Source organism: Camellia sinensis, unplaced genomic scaffold (assembly GCF_055761805.1).
Source record: "Camellia sinensis isolate YWXY unplaced genomic scaffold, ASM5576180v1 Unanchor3, whole genome shotgun sequence".
Lineage (NCBI taxonomy): Eukaryota > Viridiplantae > Streptophyta > Magnoliopsida > Ericales > Theaceae > Camellia > Camellia sinensis.
Window position 1 is genome coordinate 8,764,038 of NW_028129178.1, and position 26,465 is coordinate 8,790,502.

At 37.2% G+C, this 26,465-nt stretch overlaps 1 protein-coding gene across 4 annotated transcripts in view; it reads left to right on the plus strand.

Moving 5' to 3' along the window:
- The first annotated feature begins 15,986 nt into the window (after positions 1–15,986).
- LOC114262111 (serine carboxypeptidase-like 7) overlaps positions 15,987–26,465 on the plus strand; it is a 41,899-nt gene continuing 31,420 nt past the window's right edge. For 2 of the 4 annotated variants that reach the window (XM_082912393.1, XM_082912394.1), the window contains exons 1-6: positions 15,987–16,280; positions 16,423–16,568; positions 17,635–17,711; positions 19,097–19,219; positions 19,432–19,534; positions 22,570–22,607. In XM_082912393.1, the coding sequence (XP_082768519.1) occupies positions 16,126–16,280; positions 16,423–16,568; positions 17,635–17,711; positions 19,097–19,219; positions 19,432–19,534; positions 22,570–22,607 (642 nt within the window). In that variant the 5' untranslated portion in view covers positions 15,987–16,125. The remainder of the gene's footprint in view (positions 16,281–16,422; positions 16,569–17,634; positions 17,712–19,096; positions 19,220–19,431; positions 19,535–22,569; positions 22,608–26,465) is intronic. The other 2 variants (XM_082912395.1, XM_028202717.2) reach the window with 2 other exon arrangements.

The following is a 26,465-nucleotide window of genomic DNA, read 5'->3' on the forward strand; positions in this document are numbered from 1 at the left end:
TTGTGGCTATACTTTGAACCTCTATGCTTTTCTATCATTCTCTTTGCCGCTGTTCTTGATTCTGAAACTTCATTTTTGTTTTCTCTTTTTTGTATCTGCCCCAGATCTGTGCCCTCGATCTTTATCTTCATAATTCGTAGATTTGGGATTTGTCTGTAAAACCCTTAATCTTTAGGGAAACCTGAAAAACGCCCATCTTCTGAAACATATTCCTCTTAGTTTAGGTCGACATAATGGGTATGTGGAGGCATAGGGTAAATACCCCAACAAGTCTTGAATACTTTAGGCAAGAATTCTCTATCCCAGCCGACGTTCATCTTAAGCTGGCTGGGGATGATGACACTATCGTGCCTACAGACCATACAATGCCTTTTCCAGTAGTTGCCTTTATCGAATGTGGACTTCGGCTTCCACTTGATCCCCTTTTTCGTCAAGTTCTCCATTTCTATAAGCTAAACCCCATGCAACTTACTATCAATTCCTATAGGGTGATTAACGGTATTATAGCCTTAGCTAGGCAAGAAAACCTTAGAATCACCCTAGCTGACCTTCAATATTGTTATACCATGTGCCCTCTTGATCTGAAGGATAGGGGTTTTGTCTATTACCTTAAGCCGAGATCCACTCAGTACAAAATTATAGCCGACCTCCTAGACTCCAACAAGGGGGCTGGAGATGATTTTCTCATTGCTTCTGGAAATTGGGAATTTGGCCCAGATGAAGATGTCCACCTCTACCCTCTTCCTCGAACACTCACAGAGGGCAAGAGTAAGAGCCCTGAGTCAACACTTAATTGTTTTTACTTAGGACTTTAAATACTTTTTGTTTCTGATGTCTGTTTCTTTGCAGATCTTCATCAACCACCGAAAAATTTTCGTCAATCCTTCTTCCCAGGACCAGATCTGAGAACACTTCTTGGCCTTCCAATCCTTAAACGAAAAGCCCCAGTATTATTAAACTTTGTCCCTACATACAAATCCACTTTACCCGACGTCCCTCGAAAAAGGAAGAAGAGTCTCTCTCCACCTACAGCCACAACCTTAACTGCTTCTACATCTCGGACAGATCAAGAGTCCACATCTGACCCAGCCGATCTTCCATCAACTTCGGCCCCCTTCTTGATACCAATTCCTGAACGTAAACGCCGACGAAGGCTAGTAAAGACTGCCGAGATGGTTCGTCCGAGGCCTGTCGTCCAAGACCTTCTCGCCGATCTTCCAACTGATGCCGAAGCCGCACCGGCGCAATCAATGCTCCCCCCCAAACCAAAGAGAGTAAAAAAGGCTCAGCCTAAGGCCAAGGCTATTGATGCCGAAGCTGAGGATGCTGTGCCTATTTCAAAGCTGGCAGAAAGCAGGAAATCAACCTCTGTCTCCACCAAGAGGTCTGCTGAGGGCCAACCCTCAGGGTCTACACAAACAAAAAGGCCAAGGTCATCGTCTGCGACGACCTCGGCTTCGAAGAAGCCCGACGTCCCCTGGGCCCCCGATCTATCCCTGGAGGATAGGCCTATTATGGCTAGTGAGAGTACTGACGATATTAATGTTGCTGTCGCTCTTAGCACTGCTCTCCTTCTACCAAATGACTTGGAGCGAAATGCCAAGTTTAGTGAGTATGAAAATTACGCCCTGATGCTCCAACATTCTGCTCAAGTAAGTATTTCTGTTTGTATTTGTGTTTTTTCCTTTTGTTTCTTTTTGAGAAAATTTTCTGACACTTCTGTTTTTATTCAGGCTATCCAACATGCCCATTCATTTTCAATGCAATCTTTTGAAAATCGCCAAAGATTGGTTGATATGAAGAGGGAAACATCTTCACTGAAGAGAGAGATAAGGGCCCTTGAAGCAAAGATGAAAAAACTGGAGGATCAGGCCGAGGCTGCAACGAAGAACCATACCTTAGCTCTAGAAAAGGCCGAGGCTGCTGAAGCCGTTAAAAAAGTAGCTGAAGCCGAGAAAAGGGAGGCCGAAGCTCAGAAGGTCCAGGCGCAAAAAGAACTTCAACAAGCTCTGGCCACTAAGGAGGCCGAAGTGAAAGAGGCCGATGAAAAGGCCTATGCTCAAGGCATGGCCGATGTTGCAGAAGACTACAAGCTTCAAGTCAGGTAGGCATGCAACAGGGGATTTTCCCTTGGTTGGATGTCCCTGGTAAAGAAGCTTGATCTTCCTGCTGACTCGCCATTGCGCCAGGCCGACGCTATTCCTTTACCATTTCCTCCTCCAAGTCAGACTGAAGACGAATCAGAGACCGAGGTAGAGGCTGAGGGTGAAGACGAGGAGAAAAATGATGAGGAAGCCTTGGTGAGGAAACCCAAGGATACTGCTGGGGCCAAGTCCCCTCTTCCAGCTGAACAAGTTTTGGATTTAACTCAAGATGAAGGGGGTGATGAGGCTGTGGAAGTGTCCAAGGAGTCCGTTCAAGGGTGTCCATCATCTGACCTCCTTCTGACTGAGAGAAGTCTTGACACAACATTGGCAGAGATAGATGCCGAAATACAGGCGGAGAAAGTGGCCGAGGAGATTCCACCTGAATCGTCCGAGGTCACAGTTCTTGCTGTGGCTGATGCTCAAGAGTCTTGAAAAAATTGTCTTTTGTAGTTTTTTCCTTCTTTTTACTGTTTTTTGCGCTTTGTACTTTCTTACTCTCTGGATAATGAAAAAATTCCTTCCTTTGGCCGACATGGTTTCTTCAATGTGTAATTGCAACAGTTCTTCCTCTGGATGTGATATTTTGTTGACTGTTTTTGCACAGTTTTGTACTTAGAAAGTTTTTTGCATGCTTCTTCATGTTGCTTCCTTGGTGCAATCTTCTCGGGGTTCCATACCCTGGGTACAACCACTAAACTTTTACTTCGGCAGGGTACTAACCTGCAAACTTCTCACAAATTTCAACAAGTATAGAACATATACTTCGGAATGTAAACTTTGCAAGCTTCTTCTTAGTTCTTAACAAGTACTAAATGGTAATCTATTTGTAAATTGCTACAAATTTCAACAAATAATGAACAATATACTTAACCTTTATTTTAACCTGTGTCCTTCCGTATACCTCTGCGGGTGATCATATGTCGGTTTAACATAAACTTGTAAATTGCTACAAATTTTAACAAGTGTTAAGCATCTTTATTGGGGTTCGAACAACCCACATATTGCTATGAGGGCTTAAGCAATAGCATCGGCCTATCTTCGACTTGTAAATTGCTGCAAATTTCAACAAGTGAATTAAGGAATAACATCGGCTTAACTTCAACTTGTAAATTGTTACAAATTTCAACAAGTGAAGATAAGGAACCAGCTTAATTCCAACTTGTAAATTGCTACAAATTTCAACAAGTGAATTAAGGAATAACATCGGCTTAACTTCAACTTGTAAATTGCTACAAATTTCAACAAGTGAAGATAAGGAATCAGCTTAATTCCAACTTGTAAATTGCTACAAATTTCAACAAGTGAATTAAGGAATAACATCGGCTTAACTTCAACTTGTAAATTGCTACAAATTTCAACAAGTGAAGATAAGGAATCAGCTTAATTCCAACTTGTAAATTGCTACAAATTTCAACAAGTGAATTAAGGAATAACATCGGCTTAACTTCAACTTGTAAATTGCTACAAATTTCAACAAGTGAAGATAAGGAATCAGCTTAATTCCAACTTGTAAATTGCTACAAATTTCAACAAGTGAATTAAGGAATAACATCGGCTTAACTTCAACTTGTAAATTGCTACAAATTTCAACAAGTGAAGATAAGGAATCAGCTTAATTCCAACTTGTAAATTGCTACAAATTTCAACAAGTGAATTAAGGAATAACATCGGCTTAACTTCAACTTGTAAATTGCTACAAATTTCAACAAGTGAAGATAAGGAATCAGCTTAATTCCAACTTGTAAATTGCTACAAATTTCAACAAGTGAATTAAGGAATAACATCGGCTTAACTTCAACTTGTAAATTGCTACAAATTTCAACAAGTGAAGATAGGGAATCAGCTTAATTCCAACTTGTAAATTGCTACAAATTTCAACAAGTGAATTAAGGAATAACATCGGCCTAGCTTCGCCTGAGCTTGATATGTCTTCAATAAACATCCATGTATAACTTTATCAATCATATATGTTGAAAGAATTCTGAAAAGACTTTATTGATGATATCGGTCAAACAATGATGTTTATCTAATGATAGAAGAATTTCAAATTACAAGTATTCCAAGGTCTGGGCAATGCTTTGCCCTCATTGTCCTCAAGCCGATATGCTCCATTCCCTAATACTGAAGTAATTCTGTAGGGTCCTTCCCAGTTTGGGCCAAGCTTGCCCTCCCTGGGATCCTTCTTGTTCCCGACGACTTTTCGTAGGACTAGGTCGCCAACTTGAAAATCTCTTGGATTGACTCTCTTGTTGTAAGCTCTGGCAAGTTGTTGCTGGTATACTGCAAGTTGAATTGCAGCCTTCTCTCTTCGTTCTTCTAGTAAATCCAGGTCTCGGGCTAAGAGTATGTCATTGGTGCCATTCTCTACTCCCTGGGTTCTGATCCCTGGGATGCCGATCTCTAATGGGATGACTGCTTCTGTGCCATAGGCCATGGCAAAGGGGGATTCTCCTGTTGATCTTCTCGGCGTAGTCCGATATGCCCAAAGTACGTTGGGCAGTTCGTCTACCCACTTCCCTTTTGCTGCCTGGAGCCTCTTCTTTATTCCATCCAGGATTACTTTGTTAGACGCCTCTGCTTGCCCATTGCTTCGAGGAAAACTTGGAGTGGAGAAATAGTTCTTGATCTTGAATTTCGCACAAAAGTTTTTGATAAGTTTGCTGTCGAACTGTGTTCCGTTGTCGGCAACTATTGCTCTTGGAATCCCAAATCTGGTAATTATGTTTCTCCAAATAAAATTCTTGACATCCACATCTCGGATTTTGGCAAGAGGTTCTGCCTCTATCCATTTTGTGAAGTAGTCTGTTGCTACCAGTAAATATTTTCTTTGCCCAGTTGCTTGGGGAAGTTGTCCAACCAGATCCATGCCCCATTGGGCGAACGGCCAAGGGCTGGATACTGGGTTTAGGTCGGCAGCTGGCTGATGTATCAAAGGTGCAAACCTTTGACATTGCTCACACTTCTTTACATAGGCTTCGGCATCCTTTTGCATGTAAGGCCACCAATACCCTTGGGTAATGGCCCTATGGGCTAACGATCTGCCCCCAGCATGGCTTCCACAAATTCCTTCATGAATCTCATAAAGAAAATCTTCAACCTGCAAAGGGTGTACGCACCTTAAAAGTGGTCCAGTGAAGGACCTCCTGTAGAGATGGCCTTCCGCTGTTAGACTGAATCTGGCCGATTTCAGCCTAATTTTATGTGCTTCTTTATGGTCTTCTGGCAGCTTCCCCTCCTTTAGGAATGCAATGATTGCATCCATCCAGCTTGGTCCAAGGCCCACGCACATTGTTTCTTGTTCGGTGCTCTGTTTGTCTATACTTGGGGCCGACATGTAGTCGATCATAATTGTCCTTGTTTTTCCAGTTTGAATTGAGCTGGCCAGGTTGGCTAACGCGTCGGCGTGGGTGTTGTCATCTCGGCTAACTTGGAGTAATCTGCAGTTCTGAAATAGGGCTGCCAGTCGGATGACTTCCTTTGCATATGCCGACATTCTTTCGTCTCTGGCTGTAAATTCTCCTGTTGACTGGTTAACAATTAATTGTGAATCACAAAAAACAATTACCTCGTCTGCCTCTGCTGCTGCTGCTAGCTTTAGTCCTGCAATTAATGCTTCATATTCTGCTTCATTATTGGAGGCTTTGAACCCCAAACGGATGGACTGTTCTAATATTTCCCCATCTGGAGATATCAGCAGTACTCCTGCTCCTGCCCCCTGGTGGTTTGAACTTCCATCGACGAATAATCTGAATGAATCGCTGATGTAGATGCTGCATGGTCTGAGTTTTCCTTCCTCTTGCTTTTTGGTCTTTGACTGGGATTCTTTCTGTTTGTTGGGATGGTCCTCATCTTGGCTCGACGGAGCCCGAGGTGTGATGGCTTCAGGTGTGAGTTCTGCGACGAAGTCGGCCAAAACTTGGCCCTTTATTGCTGTTCTTGGTCTGAATTCCAGGTCAAACTGACCCAGTGTCACTGCCCATCGTGCTATCCTTCCTGTTAAGTCTCCCTGATGCAATAAGGACTTCAGTGGGTGCTCTGTTAGAACCACAATCTTGTGTGCCTGAAAGTAATGGCTTAATTTCTTTGAAGCCATTACCAGGGCTAGCATTAATTTTTCCAGTGGTAGGTATCTTGTTTCTGCATTTGCCAAAGTCTTGCTTACATAATAGACAGCCTTCTGCTCTCCTTTTTCCTCTCGGATTAGCACTGCATTGACTGCGTGTTCAGAGACTGCTAAGTACAAAAACAATTCCTCCCCTGGGACTGGGTTATAAAGGACCGGGGATGTGGTCAGGTACTTTTTTAGGTCGGCTAAGGCAGCTTCACATTCTTCTGTCCATAGGAAGTCTGTGGCTTTTTTCACCAGGTTAAAGAAGGGTCTGCACTTGTCTGAGCTTCTGCTGATGAATCGGTTTAGGGCTGCGGCCCTTCCAGTGAGCATTTGGACTTGCTTTGCCGATGTTGGACTTTGTAGTTCCAGGATGGCCTTTATTTGGTCTGGGCTGGCCTCAATGCCCTTTCTTGTTACCAGATAGCCTAGAAATTTACCTGACCCAACTCCAAAGGCACACTTTGCGGCGTTGAGTCGGAGCCGATATCTTTTGAGTATGTCAAAGACCTGTTTTAGGTCGGCAAGATGGCCTTTTGATTCCTTGGTCTTTACGACCATGTCATCGATGTAAACTTCTACTGTTTTGCCAATCAGATGTTTAAACATTTTTGTTACTAACCTCTGATAGGTTGCTCCTGTGTTTTTCAGCCCAAAAGGCATTACCTTGTAACAGTACAGGCCTTTCGGTGTGATGAACGCGGTCTTCTCCTCATCTGGGGGGTACATAGCAATCTGGTGGTACCCTCTGTATGCGTCTAAAAAACTCATCCTTTCGTGTCCCGAAGTGGCGTCTACCAGTTGGTCGATTTTGGGCAGAGGGAAGCTATCCTTGGGGCAAGCTTTGTTGAGGCTGGTAAAATCTACACAAACCCTCCACTTGCCATTTTTCTTTTTTACTACTACTGTGTTGGACAGCCACGTCGGGTACTGAACTTCTCGGATTGCCCTGGCTTCAAGGAGTCTGTCTACCTCTTCCTCCACTGCTTCGACGTGTAATAACGTCGGCCTTCTGGCTCGTTGAATCACTGGTTTTGCCGATCTGTCGACATTCAGACTGTGGCAAGTGACCTCGGGGTCAATGCCAGGCATTTCATAGGGTGTCCAGGCGAATGCCTCTATGTTTGCCCTTAAAAAATCTTCTAGTTCCTTTTCTTCTTCTTCAGCTAAGCCAGAGCCGAGAAGAAAAAATCGTTCTTCGTCGCCCTCCTGGACGAGGATTTTCTTTAGCGCTTCTTCGCTTTTTTCGGTCGGTTCTTTCCCGACGTCTTCCAGGACTTCCATGTCTCCATCTTCAACTTCTGCTTTCTTTGGCTCCTGTATACTACAGGTGGACTTTATTGCTGCCATGGAGCAATTTTTGGCTTGTAGTTGATCCCCTCTGACTTCTTCAATCCCATTCTCTGTTGGGAATCGGAGTAGTTGATGCAACGTCGAGGGAACTGCCCCCATTGCATGTAACCACGGCCTTCCCAAGATGATGTTGTAGGGTGAGGGTGTGTCAATTACCAGGAATTCTGTCCTGATCTTCTTAGTGCCGGCTTGTACTTCTAAACTTGTTGCACCCAGTGGCCATGTCGGCGTTCCATTAAAGCCGACCATCGGGCCGCTGGATTGTTCTAGGTCATCAGGGTGAAGGCCTAGCTCTTTGTAACATCTGATGTACATGATGTCACAGGAGCTTCCTTGGTCTATTAGGATGCGTTTTACCTGGCACTCCCCAACCTGGAGGGATACTACCAAGGCATCATTATGCGGCTGTTGGACCAGTTCTAGGTCGGCTTCAGTAAAGGCTATCATTGGCCCTTGGTATTCATCTGGCCGATGTCTCTTTTCCCCAACTTGGTAGATATGCTGTAAATGTCTTACCCTCTGGGTTTCTCCTCTGACTTCGTTTTCGTTGACCCTTGAGTGGATCACATTAACCACCCTTGGTTCTCCTGCTTGTGGTAGCTGTGCTGGGGGAGGGGGTGCTGCTGGTGCTTGAGGCAGCCTCGCCTGCTCTTCCTTTGTTCTGGCCTCATCGATCAGGTCCCTCAGAAGGCCTTGTCTTACTAGGTCCTCCAAGTGTGCTTTTAAGGCCCTGCAACCTTGAGTTGGGTGCCCTTCTTCATTGTGGTAGGCACAACGTCTACCAACGTTCCTTCCCATGAATTCCCCTGGTGCTCTTGCCGGAGCCCTGAAGTAAGGTTGATTTCGAATCCGATCCAAGATTTTATGGATTGGGATCCGAAATACCGTTGTTACCGCCTGTTTATTTCTCAATTCTATTTCCTGTTTGGTCGGCCCATTGTTGACGTGGCCTCGCTTCGGCGAGCCGTTTCCCTTTTCTTGTTTTACCTCTTTGTTTCCCGATGTATCTTCCTCGGCCCTGGCGTATTTCTCAATTCTTGCCATGAGTTCCTCCATGCTTTTTGGCAATGTTTTTGCCAGAGACTTCCGTAGTGGGCAGTCATCTTTCAGGCCGTTTTTGAAAGACACGACTGCTACTTCCTAGTTGCATTCAGGTATTCGGTTGAACACCTCGTAGTACCTCTTCGCATAGGCCCTAAGGCCTTCTTCCTTGGTGATTCTTAGAGCCATCAAAGCATCAACCCTCAGGGGTTGCAGCTTGTTGGTCACGAACCTGGCCACAAACATCTCGGCCAAGCCTTCCCATGTCTTTATACTTCCTTTCGGTAACTTGTGGAACCAATCAGATGCAATTTCCCCAAAGGATGAGGGGAATACCTTGCAGAGCAATGGTTCGTTCCCGCTATATAGTGCCATTGAATTTAGGTATAGCCCAACATGAAAGTTTGGATCTGACTTACCATCATAGATTTGAAACCTCGGCATACTGAACCTCTTGGGTGGTTCGAATTTGTCCAGTTCTACCGAGAAGGCTGTCTTCGGTTTTACTGGAGAGTTTACCTCGGCCTCTGCATTTTGCTGCCTCCTCTTGAGGTAGTCCCTTAAGTCTTCTTTGCTCCTCCCTGGAGCTCGGCTGTCTTTAGATTTTAGTCTTTTTGGTATACTGCTCTCGGCTTCGAGGTGGGTCCGTTTGGGTCTTTCTTCATGGGTTGTGTAAAAGTGGAGTACTTGCCCCTGAACATGTCGATGTTCTTTGGGGTCTGGATTCTTCATGTGTTGCGTCCTTCGGGACTCTTCTTGCCTCGGCCTTTCTCGTCCGACTTCCCTGGAAGACCGGTGAGAATGCCTTCCGCTCCTGGTATGTTGAGGGACCTCGGGGATTGTTTTTCCTCCACCTTTCTGGGTGTTGGTTGTTGGTATCGGCGTGTCTTGCAGCGGGAATGGTGGTTGCATAACATTATTCTGCATCATGAAGTTGACGACTGACTGGAGGTCTGCCAACTTGTTTGCTAATTCTTTTACTTCCTCGTCTCTGCGTAGGCACCTGTCCCTCCATACCTGGAGGTTATCTTCATTGTAGTACCTTCCTTGGTTTGACCTTTTTGCTGTGTCACCTTCCTGGATATCGTCGTTCTCCCTGTGACCCTGGTCACGGGCTTCTGTATTGTGATTGTCTCCTTCGGCGTCAAGGTTAATTGGTCTGCTGCTCCCAGAAGGAGCATCGTCCCCAATGTTTCCTTGCTGTCCATTACTGGCCATCTATTCTTCCTTCATTCCCACAGACGGCGCCAAATTGTGTGGGTAAAAATCTGACCACACTGCCCGTTTAGTGATCAGCAGCAGAGCACCGGCAGAATAGATGGCTTTAGCAACCTGTAACAGAAAGAAAAAGCTCCGGCGGTGGTTCTTCCACCCGGGGGTACTCCGACGATCAAGTCAGTATGTTTCTCAAGAATAATCAAGTACTAAACTGAATATTCAAAGTACGAATTGCATACCTTAGACCCACGGGGGTGCCTCTCTTTTATAATATACTTAATCCAAGTCCAACTAGAAGTATGACTTCTATGAATTCCAATCTTAGTGCTTACTCTGGACTCTTTAAGAGATAGAGATAAACTCCCTAAGAGCTTTATCCTTATCTTAACTAAGTCCCCTCTTTGCCTCAGGACTCTTGTCCCTTATCTTCGGATTCCGACATCTTCGGAGATGACCTCGGCTTCTCCGAGATTACCTCGGCTTAACTACTAGGGCACGTGGCACCTCGGCTGACACGTCGGCGTCACCATGCCACGTGTTGGTATTCAGAAAATATGTCCCCACAATATTATAAGTGTATCTTAATAGTGAAGATGACGAAGAAATACAATGTTTATATATTAAAATCCTAAACTACATAGGAATGATGGTGTGTGAAAAGTATTTTATATTTTTAAATATGAAATTTTTGAATAGATAGAATGCACCTCATGTTATCCTTAATGGTCATTTCATTAGAGAATATTATTGAAATATAAATTTAATCTATTAATAATATGTACTAAAAGTAATAGTGGTGTGTAAATAGAATCACCCTATTCTTTATAAGCTATATGGACAAAAAAGCCAGCAATATACAACATTTTTTTAATTAAAAATAAAATATAATGACACAGCTCTTGATTAATGTCTGGCTACTAAAGTTATTACAGATTTTGAGGTGATTTTATAATTTTCATGTCACCCACGTGTTGCTGCTAATTGCTATCCTAATTAAAAATTAAAAATTAGACAAATTCTATGATACATACACCTTTTTAGTTATGTATTTTACGTTTCAATTATTACTTTTAGGGTTAATTACACTAATAGTCCTTATAGTTTGGGACTTGTGTCACTTTGTCCCTACCTTTTCAATTGTAACACATTTGACCCTGAATTTTCAATCTTGTTACAAATAAGGACAATTGAAAATATCATTAGATTTTTCAAGGGTAAAATCATCAATTTGATAAAATATAAACTAATTTGACAAAAATAAATGTCAAAAAAATATTTTTAATTTTTTAAAAATTATTCTTATCCACCAATGATAAAATTATATAAAATTAATAAAAATTACATGATTAATTTTTTTAAATTAATTTTACATGATCATCATCCAAACACATAATAAAAATTAATTTGGTAAAATAAATAAATAAATGTCTAAAAGATTTATCAATTTTACATAATTTTATTTTTAGTAGGTATAAATAATTTTTAAAAATTCAAAAATATTTGTTTGACATTTATTGTTGTCAAATTAGTTTATATTTTATCAAATTGACAATTTTACCCTTGAAAAATCTAATGATATCTTCAATTGTCCTTATTTGGAACAAGATTCAAAATTCAGAGTCAAATGTGTCACAATTGAAGAGTCAGGGACCAGAGTGACACAAGCTCCAAACTATAGGGACTATTTGTGTAATTTACCCTTATTTCTATAATGATTGATTATGAGTTATTGTAATATTAGTTATGATTTGATTATGATTTATTGAGAAGATAGTTATGACATTATTTTTGTTATGATTTAGAAAATTCTTTGGTCGTTCTTTATATGGAGTTTGGTTATTAATTTTTTTTTTGGATTATAACTTAAATTGATCTAGTTATGACATTTGTGACATTCAACACCACAAATATCATAACTTGCAACATAACATGATGCTCAACTCCTTCCATTTTCTCCAAATTACCAAACACACTTTGCTCTTTGTTTACATTTGTATTTTTAATTGATTTTTGGCTTTTTTAAGAATTAAAAAGCCTAAAATGTGTTTGGAAAATTACTAATGAAATATATATATATATATATATATATTTGATGTGATATTTGATTTTTTAGCCAATGACAAACAGTTTGGTGTTTTTTTTTTTTTTTTGGTTTTTTGCAAAGTCTAATTTGAATATTTTTGGAACCATAGCCCCAAGGACTATCAAAAGTATATAATAATTTGAAAAGACCATATTACCCCTATCTATTTCTCTATCCGTCCACATCGCCTATCGGTCCAAGTACCCATATTTGTTTGATGTTAGGCACGATCCATTTTAGTCTTGTACATAGATTTGCTTATATGTATCATTATCACACGTGCTTGATGTTGCTAAAGTAATAAATCATGTTTGGGAGTTGAGAAGTTGATTTTGGTATTGGTGGCATTGAATAGGAGAGTTGAAACCAAACTTTATGGGCAGAATGATCAATAGCCAAGTTGGGGCGATCGATCATCATACCTAATTTGTTTCAATTGAGTACCTTTAAATTGTAAAATTCTTGCATATTGTAAAGATTGATTATTGGCCATTAGTAGAGAATGACATCGTTGTAGAAATCATCATCATAGGATGAATTGAAACTCATGTGATGTGTATTGAATTGTTGAATTCATGGGATGCAAATTCATTGATGAACGGAAGTGTTGTTGAACATATTTTAGATAAAAATGAGAATTGCATGTGTTGTTGTATTGAGGTTATAAAATCATTATTTTAAATTGAATGGTCATAGTGAATCCATATAATATATAGAGGAATGAGATTAAGTTGGCGAGAGAGTCCATAATGAAAGACTGAAAATCCGCATAGAATAGGTACCCATTTGTCCTTCCAGTTCGCAACCAGTAAAGTGTGGTGTTTAGATAGTGTTCAGTGATGGCCACTAACAAATGAATATACCTTGAGAGGATTTGATCGGAATGCAATGAAATGAATTGAGAATTGAGGTTTCTTACTAAACACTTTCAGTATTTATGAAATTCGGAACGTAAACATTGTTATTGATAGAAAATGAATTTGAGCATCCTATTTGTTGGAAATTAGGTCGGGGTTAGAACTTGAACCCAATTGGGTCGCCCATGGTGGCATGACCCGATTAGGAGAGATCTAAATAAAATAATATATTATATTTCAAGATATGAGATAATCTTGATATGGATAATTGTCAATATATCAATAATATCTAATTAATAATTGTCATATAATATATTGACAATTATCCATATCAAGATTACCCCATATCAAGATTATCTCATATCTTGAAATATAATTTTTACTTTATTTGGATCTCTCCTAATCGGGTTATGCCACCATGGGCGACCCAATTGGGTCCAAGTTCTAGCCCCGACCCAATTTCCAACATCTCCCACTCGAACATGCGATGGCATGACACTGCGCCTTTTGTATCTCAATCCACCCAATAAATGTAATCATACTGGCCAAGGTATGATTACATTTATAAATGTAATCCCACTCGAACATGCGATGGCATGACACCACGCCTTTTGTATCTCAATCCACCCAATAAATGTAAACATGTTTTTTTGAGGGATTAAAGATGTTTTTTGGACCGGTGTAATTTGATGGGTATATGAGACACTATTTTTATTTTCGAGTTGATGTCTCTATGCTGACTCTTTTTGAGTTTCTAGTGTAGAGCTCCCACATACAGGTGTTCTTAGTAGTTGCACGGTCCATTGGTTAGTATGATTGCGTTTATTGGGTAGATTGAGATACAAAAGGCGCGGTGTCATGCAAACTCATGTTCGAGTGGGTGATGTTGAAAATTGGGTTGGGATTAGAACTTGGACCCAATTAGGTCGCCCATGGTGGCATGACCCAATTAGAAGAGATCTAAATAAAATAATAGATTATATTTCATGATATGAGATAATCTTGATATGAGATAATTTTGATATGGATAATTGTCAATATATTAGATGATAATTATTAATTAAATATTATTGATATGTGATAGATATTATCTGGGATAATATGTCTATCCTATGGGTCTCCTAACTCTCTTATATAAACAAACCTTGAGTTCTGTATTTCATACAATAACAAAAATGATACGTTCTCTCTTCCCATAAATCATTTCGCCTTTGTACCGTAAATAGTGTGCTACTGGGAATTATTCAAAGAAATCAATAGAGGCACATGATTCACCCACATGATCCATGGATTCGATTTGAGTGTGAAAAGTATGTCTGAATCTGTTTATTTCCGCTGATTATTATTTCTTCTTGTTCTTACACTATTTATGCGTAGTACCATTGTCAAATGCTTTTGTGGATACATATTAGTAGATATAAAGAATTTTCTACTGGATTATATATGTGCATGAGCTAGAGATAGCTCTATTAATTGTTGGCCTATATGGCCTTTATATTTTTCTAGGCTGAGTGCCTATATTTTTGCTAAGGGTTACACATTTTTTTATATAAGCCTAAAGACATCTCTTCTGTAAAAATATTGATATTTTTTATTTATTGTATATTCATGCCATATAGAATATAGGATGTATGTAATAAATATGTTTCATGTATTACACACATACACAAAGAATGATATTTTATTTTCAGTATCTATTGTCTTTCCTTTATTGTGCAGGAATATTTTTTTTTAGTTTAGATCTGGAGAATCCAAGGGGTGACAATATTTATCCACATGTCACTTATCTGTCCATGTAATCTATCTATCCGCCCATATCACCACCACCACTAGTCGCCACCTCCGGTGACATTTTTGACCATTGTTCTGGCAAATTTTCCAGCGTTGCAGGTGGTCTGGTAGTCATCTAGTATCTGGGTGATAAATTAGAAAACAAATTTCATCAAAACGATAATTTGTTCTTCTCACCAAACAATTTCATTAATCACATCCTTATTTTCATAAAAAAGTGAATCGCAAATTGCATTTGTTAACTACACATTATTTAATCACTATTTCTCTCATACTCATCTATTCAATTACAAAAAAAAAAAAAAAAAAAAAAAAAAAAACTACAAATCATCCCAAACTATAAAACTCCAATTACAAAACTACAAAACTATTTTCAAAATATACAACCAAACAAATCGCAGGTTAATGAAATTGCTTGGTGACTTTTTCATGGAAATAAGGACATAATTAATGAAATTGTTTGGAAGCACCCAGAACATTCATCAATTTCATTAATCACAGATTGCATTTGTTTCAACGACAGTTATGATTTTAAAAATAAATCGCAGACACAAATGCAAACGGATCAAGTGGTTATTGATTAATGTGATTTAATGTAAAAATAATATACTTGACAAATTTTACCCATTGAATGATTTGAATTATCGATATGAATCTGGAGTTAGAACCACAGTGGCCCAACAATATTTCTATACTGGAAAAGAGCTTAGACCCATTCTAAAAATTGTTCTTGAGCCGAGGCTGAGTCAGCAACGTGTTAATATCAGGTGTCCCTTTTTCGTCAAAACATAGATGGAAGGTAACAATTGGATTCCATTTAAAATAAAAAAAATAAAAAAAATATTATTAGTTCATACTCTAAATTAAAATATATATATTGAAAAAAATAAAGTAAACAACATGGCCATACATGATAGTTTATCCTAAAATTATGTACGAAAACAAATTCAACGTGTACAATAATTTGTCAATGTTTTTATATGGTTAAAATATAATTATTTGTCATTATCACCAAGAAACTAGAATACATTAATTTATTTGTCATCACATCAGCAAGAAATGAAGAAAGAAAGTCCAAAGAAAATAAAGAGAAGTGGGCAAAACAAACACTCCTTCCAGTCTCTTTTTCTTGTTTATGTGCTGTCATATACTAACTCTTTAAGTTTGAGACATAGAAATAAACAAAAATAAATATATATTTTTTGTAAAATAGATATGATAACATATCTTTTTATTGGCACGATTCACAAATTAATTATAAAGAATGACTTAAGTGTTATGTGATTTAAAACCTAAAGAGAAGTTGTAATAATTATATTAAAAATGTGAGACTATCTGTATTTTCTATAAAGTTTAGAGGAGGTAAGCCTAATATACCCAAATTTGATGTTATTTATTTATTTATTCGAGGAGAGGAAAAAGCCTTAAGGCTTACAAAGAAACAGAGTCAATAGACCCTAAACGCCCTCAGACCCAAATTTCATGTTTTAAACATCCCTATTAATTGCTTCCCAATTGAACACAAACATGGCTTCAAAAATGGCACACTTGCTTTGCTTGCTTTTGGTTTTCATGCTTTCTCTTTTGATAATTGCTTGTTCATCTAAGCTTGTACTCGGTCACTCTGTGGTTGAGTCTCTCCCAGGATTTGAAGGACCCCTTCCCTTTGAACTTGAAACCGGGTGGGTGGGTCAACTCAGTATACTTGACTCTTCTTCTTCTTCTTCTTCTTCTTCTTCTTCTTCTTCTTCTTCTCTCTTTGTGCATGAATATATAGTACATTAATGTTATGTATGTATTGTGCATACATGTGCCTGTAATCAGGTATGTGGGTGTGGATGAGTCAGAGGATGTACAACTTTTTTACTACTTTGTTAAGTCTGAGTCCAACCCCAAAGAGGACCCTCTGCTTCTTTGGTTGACAGGAGGCCCGGGCTGCTCTGCCTTCTCTGCTTTCATTAATGAAATAGGTAATTCTTTCTTCTCCATGCTCATTTTCTCTCTCATTGAATTCTTCTATTTCCCATTTCAGAACAATGGTGATTGAATTATGTATCGAGATTCTCACGTAATTCACTAAGCCCTTTACATTGGTTGTGAATAAAAAGTTAAGGATCTTCTTTTCTCAAATATCTGTGTATGTCTCTCTTATGTCTTATTGAATCATGTGAAAATTTATTTATTTATTTTTTTAAATGTAACATAATTAAAGTATTTTAGGACGAAACCATAAAAGAATTTGGAGATATCAATGATTCTTTCTCCTTGTTTTTGAAAGTCTTAGTGATGGTTTTCCAGAGGGCCAAAGCTATAGTACGTTTGGACCAATCCTATTTTTAAAGGAACAAAAATATATAATACACATCTCCTTTTACATGGAATTATAAAAGGGGAATTGTGAATGTAATTATTAAGTTTTTTGAAATATTGGAATTCAGGGGAACAAGTAGGCTATCTTATTAAAAAAAGATAATTTTATGTTAAATTTAACCAATTAACCTAAGTGACACTTTCACACTCAATCACATGAGTACGCAAGAGAGTCAAAGTCATACTATATTTTATCGATGGATCGATCTCTCAGTGATCGCTTGCTACTGCACAAAATGCAATTGATGGCCGATTGATTGTTTATCGAATGCTAACCACTGCTCAACGTGAGACCGATCTCTCCAAATTGCGATCGATTGCCCCACTTTAGCAGGGCCAATTTTGCACATGTTCTCAAAACATGTTTTTGTATTTGATTCCAGCTCTTTTTTTTTAAATTTAAATTTTTTTTTTTTTGAAAAACTTGTTTAAAAGAGATTTAAAACATGTATGAAATCCCTACTTGAGCAGATAATGGAGCGAAACTTTCAATCTTGATGCGTGAGACTGAGTGAGTGAGTCAAATTACCAAACTACCCTCACACAATAAAATACCCCATTACAATCTGATTTTGATAACACAAATAATTAATACAATATCTTATTTCTAATTGATTTGAACTGTTGATGTATTGACAATAAATAAATGGCTTAACTAATCTGCAGGTCCACTAAATTTCAAGGTCAAGCAGAATGGTGGGAGTTTGCCGACTTTAGTCTTGAATCCAAACTCATGGACGAAGGTAGATAGAATACAAGAAGGCTGAGACTATTATTGTCATACCATTTTTATATGCTGTTAAGAGCAACTATCTATAACTATCTGAAGCATTAAAATTTTATATGTTGCCTTGACAGCAACCATAGTTTGTTTAACAATTGGCCTATTTTGTAAGAATTTGTGTAACTACATGCCGTGGTGACTTAGGAATTTTTGTCAGTGGTGTCAATCAAAAACTTAAATACCATACATCTTACAGAAAATTCACATTAATAATTATATCACCTATGGAGAAAAAAATCAACAAATTAATTTAAATTCTAAAATTATAAACAAAAATATTTCAATATATTAATACTATTGTTTAAGCAAAAAGACATGCTAATATCTAATATGGGTTCAAAATTGGTGGGTTCAAAAGAGTAGGACTTAAAACTATGGGTTCAAAATTGTATTTTAGTAGGTTAAATTACTAATTTTTTCCCTAAAATCTAATATTTATATAATAAATAAATAAATAAATTCAGCTAGGGGGTTCGAGTGACACCTCTGACCAAGTCTTGGAGCCGCCCTGACTACCTGTGCATATATGGATTAGGGATGAGTTTCTCTTCAGTGAACCGAACATCTAGGGATAATAATATCCACCATGTGTCCTACTTTGGTGATATATTCATATTGTGGTTTTATCACCCCCACACACACAAAAAAAAAAAAAAAAAAAAAAAAAAAAAAAAAATCTAATTGATTGATTGATTACAACCATATAATATTTATCTTTAAAAAATGAAAGGTTTACTTTTCCAACTATTTATTATTCTTGGAAAATTACAAATATATCTTTTGAGATTTATTTAAAATACAAATCGTCCCGTGGTTATGAAAATTACAAATACCTCATTGCCAAAAAAAATTATTGAACAAAATTAACAAAAAATTGAAATTCCTAACTGCTCTCCTATAAAACAATAAAATTACTTGAATTGTCAATTGAAATATATTTCTAACTTCGTTAAAAATTGTCAAGTGACATGAAGATTTATTAATAAAATAGATTATTTGTTATATAATTAGAAACTTCATAGGGTGGAATGTAATTTCCACAACCATAATATTTTTAAGAAAACCTCAACAGGTATATTTATAATTTGCCCTATTATTTATTTTTGAAGTCAAAATAATATGGCTACAAATTTATTATTATTATTTTTTTATAAATAATCTACGCACACGGTCTGACATGAAAATTTGTTTAGATCACCAAGTTATTGTTATTATTATTTTACCTACCCTCTCACAAAAAATTGGACTACATATCCAATTGACTGGAGAAAAGCCAATCTCCTCCAGGGATTATGTGCATAAGCACATATGATAAAATTTAATCGCGGTGATGTTAAATATCAGGTGACGAGCATACTCTTTGTAGATTTGCCTGTTGGTACTGGATTCTCCTATGAAACTACCTCTCTTGCTTCTAAATCTACTGATTTGCAATCTTGTGACCAAGCCTATGAATTTCTCAAGAAGGTAATTTGTTAACTCTCCAACAAAAGCAACAAGATACAATGCTTAACAGTAGCTTTTGGTAGTAAATGGAGATTTGTTCATAGCATTAGACAGTTGTAAACAATTTCATAAAATTATTATTATTTTTTTTTTCTTTTGGGCTATCAATAGTAGACTTTGTTTATTTTTGTAACCATTTATTAATTATTTAAAAAAAAAAAACATTTTGGCAGTGGTTGATTGATCATTCAGAGTTCTTCTCAAACCCTATTTATGTTGGTGGAGACTCGTACACTGGTATTACGATTCCAATAATCGTTCAACTAATATCAAATGGTAAGAAATTAACGGACAAGTCAATGAAAATTTAGGAAGATTAGGTTTTTATCTTGGTCCAATTTTAAAATTTGTCTCTAGCATCCTTCGTGTTGTTAGTTTGAGTTATACAATTAATCTCTTTAAAACTAAAGTAAAATTGCATATATCATGTCCTCGTTAGAAAATACTCTACTAGATAGAAGTCTCTTGCTTTACCAGGAGACCAATATATTTATCCCATTTCTACACATATTACCTTACTGTGCCAAATTGGTCCCCTTCCCAATTGGTTGTTGGTCTTGTTATTAACTCTTTAAAATTAGGGGAAAAAACAATGAAGGAAAAAAATCACTCGTGGACTAATAAAAAATGAAATAAACTTTTTTAATCAGTGATAAATTGAGTATTTACTTTTTTCTTTTTTCTTTCCTTTTTTTTTGTTTTGTTTTGTTTTGTTTTGTTTTGTTTTGTTTTTTTGTTTTTTGTTTTTTTTTTTTTGGGTTATCTTACTGTTTCCACAAAAATGGGTGTAAATGAGCAATGGAAGCCGCAGGAGCCTGGGAGCGGCGTGCCAAGTATAGTCCGATCTGTTGAATATTTCTAAATTCTTCTCAAGAGAATATGTGAGGTCCAGGGATAAAAATCCTCTTGGTTTATTTGTTCCGTCAATGAAAAGGACTTAGAATCTCCTAAGTGCTTGAAGTAAGGAAGAGAACACAACAAGAATTTTATTATATCCAAACAAATTAAAGTACAATATTTGGGACAAACTAAGCTAACTTTTGAAATAGAAATGAAAAATACTGTAAGCTAATGAAGTTACTGGTAATCTAATGTTAAAACGTCACAAAGTCTTGAGAGATAAATGCCAAGTATTTTTTGAATTGATTGCATGATTGGTTGGGGGTTTTCCCATCTTGAAATGACCTTTATATGCTTGACCTTCTAGCCGTTTCGAACTAGCTCCTAATATATCACTCAACTACTTTAACAAAGGTTGGTGGCCCAAAAACATGTTTTAGGTGTTTCGAGCCATTCGAGCCACATATTTTCGGGCCACCAAACATTTTTCCAACTACTTTTGGTTAGTGGTTTTCTAGAACACCTCCTAGAGTGCCAAGTGTCCCTCAACAACCATGTTGCTCAAATATCTCTAATGTATCCCTCAAGATATGTTGGTGATTGCCCCATTTTCGCCTAGTCGTTGGATCAAGTAGTAGTGGGTCTTGAATTTAAATGGATGGGTGCTAAGGGTGCTCGCGGATCAGATTGGGTTAGGTGCCTCCTATTCGCCATTCGTCTGAACTTAGGTGGATTAGAAAAAATCAATATGCATTCGTTTGCATAGTTAGCGAATGCGGATTGAGCAATTCGTGTGGATTGACAGGTGGATGCGAATCCATTTAGTGGTTTGGGTTTTGCAGTTATATATATATTTGAACTATTTTATAGTAATTTTTTTACTATGTTGGGCTTTATTTGAGTCCAAAATTTTTTATTCTTCATTTTTTATAATTGAAATAATGACCAAACTTTCATATTTCATAAGTAACTAATATTATTACTAAATAAAATGTCATTTTTTTAACATGCAAATTATATAAACATAACATCATTTTCTTAAAGGAGGTTGGCGGATCAAGTTGGGTTCGATGGCCTCTCGTCTGCCATCTATCCAAACATAGGTGGATTAGAAAAATCTCTATCAGAATCCACCTGCCCATACTATTGAGACCACTTAAAAACCAGTGAATTGGGTCGGATCGGGCTAGTTTGATGGATCGGCCTAGTCTGTGAATGCCCATAATGGGTGCCCCATGTCCATATCTCAAGATGATAGCTCCATGGTGGTTAATAGGAATGGTTAATAAACGTCTCCTTGAAAATAGGTACATGATTTTCTAGCGATAATGAGTTAATATCTCAGCATATTAATGGGAAACCACCATTACTTAAGAATACTTGATAAAATTACCAAGCACCTTCACTCTCACGGGTCACCTGCGCAGTGTATCACCTCTTGATCTGGATGTTACTCCGAGAAAAACACCTTGGAGATAACTTTATAAAACTTTACAAATCTATTAGTTCATTAAAATTACCATGCACATCCATTTATTTGAATAATCAACACCATGCGGTATCATTTGATAGGGAGGTCATTTTCGGTACAAGCATTTACATATATATATATATATATTTTCATTTTCCTTATATATGAAGTATTCATGTTAAATACTTGACATATGAATACGTGGATAAGGAAACGAGATATGCATTTGACATTATTTTGGACTCAGCGTTACTGTAGTAGTCATAGTATTAACTGTTGTGAGCTTCTGTGGAGCATTATTCTTGACCTATTTTGATCATCCAAATTGTTCATATTGTAAGGTTTGTTGAACATATCATCCATGTAAAAATTTAGGTTAATCAGATATCTATAACCCTATGATCGAGTTCTAATTATTTTTAAAAACATTATCAAAATCATGCTAACCATTTATTTTTTTCCCAACAAAAATGTGATCTTGTTAAGGGACTACAAATATCCGACTAATCTGATTCTTTTCATAAATAATCTACTTCACGGACCTTACAATATAAATGATTTGGACTATCCAAATAAGCTTAGGAAAAGTCACCACAGATGTAACAACGGCTACTGATATGGTTTACTTACAACAGTAACCCTGGTTTCCATTGTTTTACTTTGAAACATTAAAGAAGTAAATTAACAGATATGATCTTTTTTGTCATGTCCCCTTGTCCTTGGATGTGTGATCAAATGAATTGGACATATAAATACATATCCACACTAAACACCTATAGTTAACATAAATATATGTTGAATTTGTTAAAAATAAATAAATAAATAGCAAGCATTTCAAAGTGGAAAATAGGACTTGGTAGCAATTTGAAGAAGGGATGGATGAATCAAGTGCAACATTCTCCTAAAATCATTTGGCCGGAAGGACAATATTACCGTAAAAAAATTGAAGGAAAACTCTATTTGCTCATGTTTCAAGTGTATTAACTATGTTGCAATGTAGGAAACGAAGCTGGCACTGAACCACTTATCAATCTCAAGGTTTGTCTCTTTATAGTGTAAATTACACCATTAGTCCTTGTAATTTAAGTGAAGTGTCATTTTAGTCCCTGTAGTTTCAATTTGATCAATTTAATCCTTACACTTTTAATTTTGTTACAATGTGATCTCTCTGTTACATACCATTAGAATTTGTATCTAAAAAAGACCGTGTGTAAAACTGTTTATACCAAAAATGACCGCTCAATTGGATGATGCCACTTGGCGATAGTCATTCAAACAAATAAATGTTCATGGTAATTTTAGTAGACTTGGCAAGTTTGATAAAGCTACTCCTAAGGTGATTTTCTAGGAGAAATAGCCAAATTAGGATGTGGCACGTGGCATTGGTGATCCATGAAAGTGAAAGTTCTTGGTAATTTTATCAAAATGCTTATCAGATAATGGTGGCGATGGTTTCCTATTTTATAGGAATTAGTTAAGAGATATTCTTCTATCAATATCTCCAGCAGAATGTGTTCCTAATATTTTAGGATATGGTTATTGACCATTATTCCATACCACTATAAAGCTATAATCTTGGGATTTGGTATGGTGGTTATGACATATATTATTCATGATCCGAAGACAAGAAAAATGTGGTAGAAACTATTCTTCCTACAAATTAGCAAATTCAATAAATGTAAGAAATAATTCAACACATGTTTGAAATATTTGGGCCTCAAGACTTGGTAATTGGACACATGGCAGCCATAGAGCCAACCTAGCATCCTACTAAGCAAAGTGGCCAAGAAAATTTATGAGGCCATTTGTAACTTTCAAGAGGAACCCAACGGCTATAAGAGGTTATTTGCAAGCTCAAGTTCAATGCATCGACACCAACTTAAATTAACAAAACACTCAACAACATCAGTGTCAATTTGGCCTTAGCATTTACCTTTAGTTCATCTTTAAGGCACATGTGCAATAGTTTAGTTGTTGGGCATCAGTGCCATTAGCATCCGTGTTGTTGTAGATTAGTTTTGTCGTTTGTGGATGATTTTTCATATTTCAATTGTAATTACAAAATGTTGTCACTCAATTGCTTTTTATTTAAAACTGTTTTTGTCACTTTGTGTATGTTCAATCCATTTGAGTACATTGAAGTTGACAGTTTCTTGTTTGTATTTCCTTTTGCTAACTTTTATTCCTATCTTACAACCCTTAGGAGATTTTAAGTCCTCTTCATCGAGGCGAGTAAAGAACTAGGAGGCTTTTATCCCATTTGCCCTTACACAATCTCTTGATAAGAAGACAGATCCATTTTCACGTAGGCAATACTTTTCCATGGCACGCCTGTATCCTAAATCTCCTTACTTAGCCAAATTTGGTGCAAACATATTTTGGCATGTCTAGTGAAACCCCAAAGGAATTTAAGGGGTTGAATATGCCAATTTGTTATTATATCAATGCATTATCTTGAGTTGGAATTAGTAATTTGGCGTTTTAAAGAAGAAGTGCATTGGCGCAAAGATGAGATTAACAACTTAAAAAATGAGATTTATCTTATTGACAATATAAAATGTCAGCTTATGCCTTTATATTTTATATCTTCTATGGAAAAGTACAGTTGGGGGTACAAACAAAAAAGGCGATTGAACTATGAAATTCATTAGCTGATGGATGAAATTGATCGTTTGGAGATGAAACTCAATATTTTCAATGTGATATAAACTATCTCCTTAAATGCCTTCTACATGAAGTGTTAGTCCTAATGAATTCAGTCATACAATGAGGGCAAGAGGGCATTTCAGAACTCCAAAATAGTAGGTTTAATTAGTCACCCTTATAATGTATGGGAGGGCAAAGACTCCTTGTTGCAAAAGTAGATTTGCCTAAAGCACTAGCTGCTAACTTGTTATATCCTCGTAGACTATGTCAAGGATCTTCATTGAGAACTCCTATTCCGAAAGGACGAGACTTGGACATGAAGGGGCATCCTTCTTGTAAGTTGCCAAAAGTGAGAGACGATCCCACTAATGGCTAGTTTGTTATTCCACAATTTGGTACTCTAGAAGTGTCCCCAAGGGTGAATTCTTCGGACCCACCAACTATTGGATACCCATCTCCCCTGGGATTCTATCAGGCTTCATCATTTCATCGCCTAACCCAAGAAAAAAAGGGTAAGGACAAGTGTTAGGAGAACATCTTCTTCATAGGCCGTCAGAAGGTAAAGACAACCCACCAATGATCAAGTCTACAGTAAAAAAACCTACCCATAATCTTATGAACCTGGTAAGAGAAGAGATAACAATCTTTGATTACAGCACAATTTTCAAAAGTGAGGAGAAAAGATGTAGATAGGAGATCAAGCCTTGAGTCAACTTTGAAATCAAGTCAAAAGTCAAGCTTGAGGTAAGCCGAACTAAAGGCCTGAAAAGTAGTCAAGAGATCCAACAATTTTTTTCTCATGAAAGGGCACAAGGGAGACAAAATGAAGTTGGAGAATTTGAGGACAATTTGCATAGGGAGCATGATATCATTGAAGGTGATGAACAACCTCTTTCTCCTCCTCCATCGGATGAAGACCTTTTCGACAACTCTCAAAATGCCAAAAGCATTACATGCATGTGCCAACTTTTGGTTTTGTACATGAAAACTTACATCCACATTGGGTTTGTAAGGCACTTCAAAAGAGAATACTATTCGCATGGCTTATACAAAATAAGAAGGTGAGTGCAAAAAGTCTCAAGTCACATGAATATTTTCATAAGCCAAACAAACATCTCCATTTGTTCAAATTGATTCATCAAAAAACTCAAAGGAGGTGTTGAATGAAGCAAAGTGTATTAATCAAGGAAGAAAGTTCAACTTATAATAAATTTGGCTATTTGAAGAAAAATAACAAGTTTTCTCATATTGAAGACACGAATCAAAGTTTTGGCCTTTTGGAATGTTTGTGAAGGCCCAACATCTTTTGCAAGCCTAACAAGTACTTCAGGCTTTGTAGCCCAATGAATGGGCCTTACAGTTTAGTAGACCTTTCACGCAAGAGTTTTGGCTTTTTAGAATGTCAAAAAAGGCCTAATAGAAGTTTCAAGTCTGAGCAACATTTCAAACGTTCTAGTACATTGAGCAGGCCTCCTTAGAGTATGTCAGGAGTTTCACTTAGAAGAATTAGATGTCCACTTCAACCTTATTTTGTAAGGAACTCACCCAAGCTTGGTTAAGAGAAACGAGAACGAAAGAGTTCAGCTGTTGATTTGTGAATGCCTAAACTTGGATAAGGAGGGCAACGGTCATGGTGTATACTTAAGAGGCATTCAAAATTTAGAAGGTCTTGATAAAGCCTTGTGAGGCCTGTAGAAGGTAGTTGAGAAGGTCTTGATGAAGGCATATCAAGTTTGCAAGAACTAATTCAAAAGGTTTGATAAGGATTCAGAAGATCATGATGAAGTCTTGTTAAATTTGCAATAGGTAATCCAAAATGACTGACAAATTTGTAAGACTTAATCCAAGAGGTCTAGTAAAGATGCAGAAGTACTTGTTGAGATTCATATATGGAGATCTTAATAAAAGCATATTGGAGACACCCCAATTTTTACTAGCCTTAAGCCTTGGGTGCTCCGTGAAGAGCTCCCGATGATGAAGCAAAGATCAGTTCAAGCACAAGTCATAGATGGAGAGAGATGAACATTCCTATACCCATTTTGGCCTAAGAGTTTTCCAAACCTTCAAACCTATTTTTCAAAATGATTTTCGTAAGGTGAGTGATACCTTCTCATTATTTCGGCTATTTCCAAAGTTATGTTTTCTAAAAAGTGTTTATTTATTTTTCAAAAAGGTGAGCTTAGAAAGCCGGAATGAGTGAGAAGATGAGGAAACCTTCTGCGAAAAGTGTGGTCAGGTGGGATGTGATCA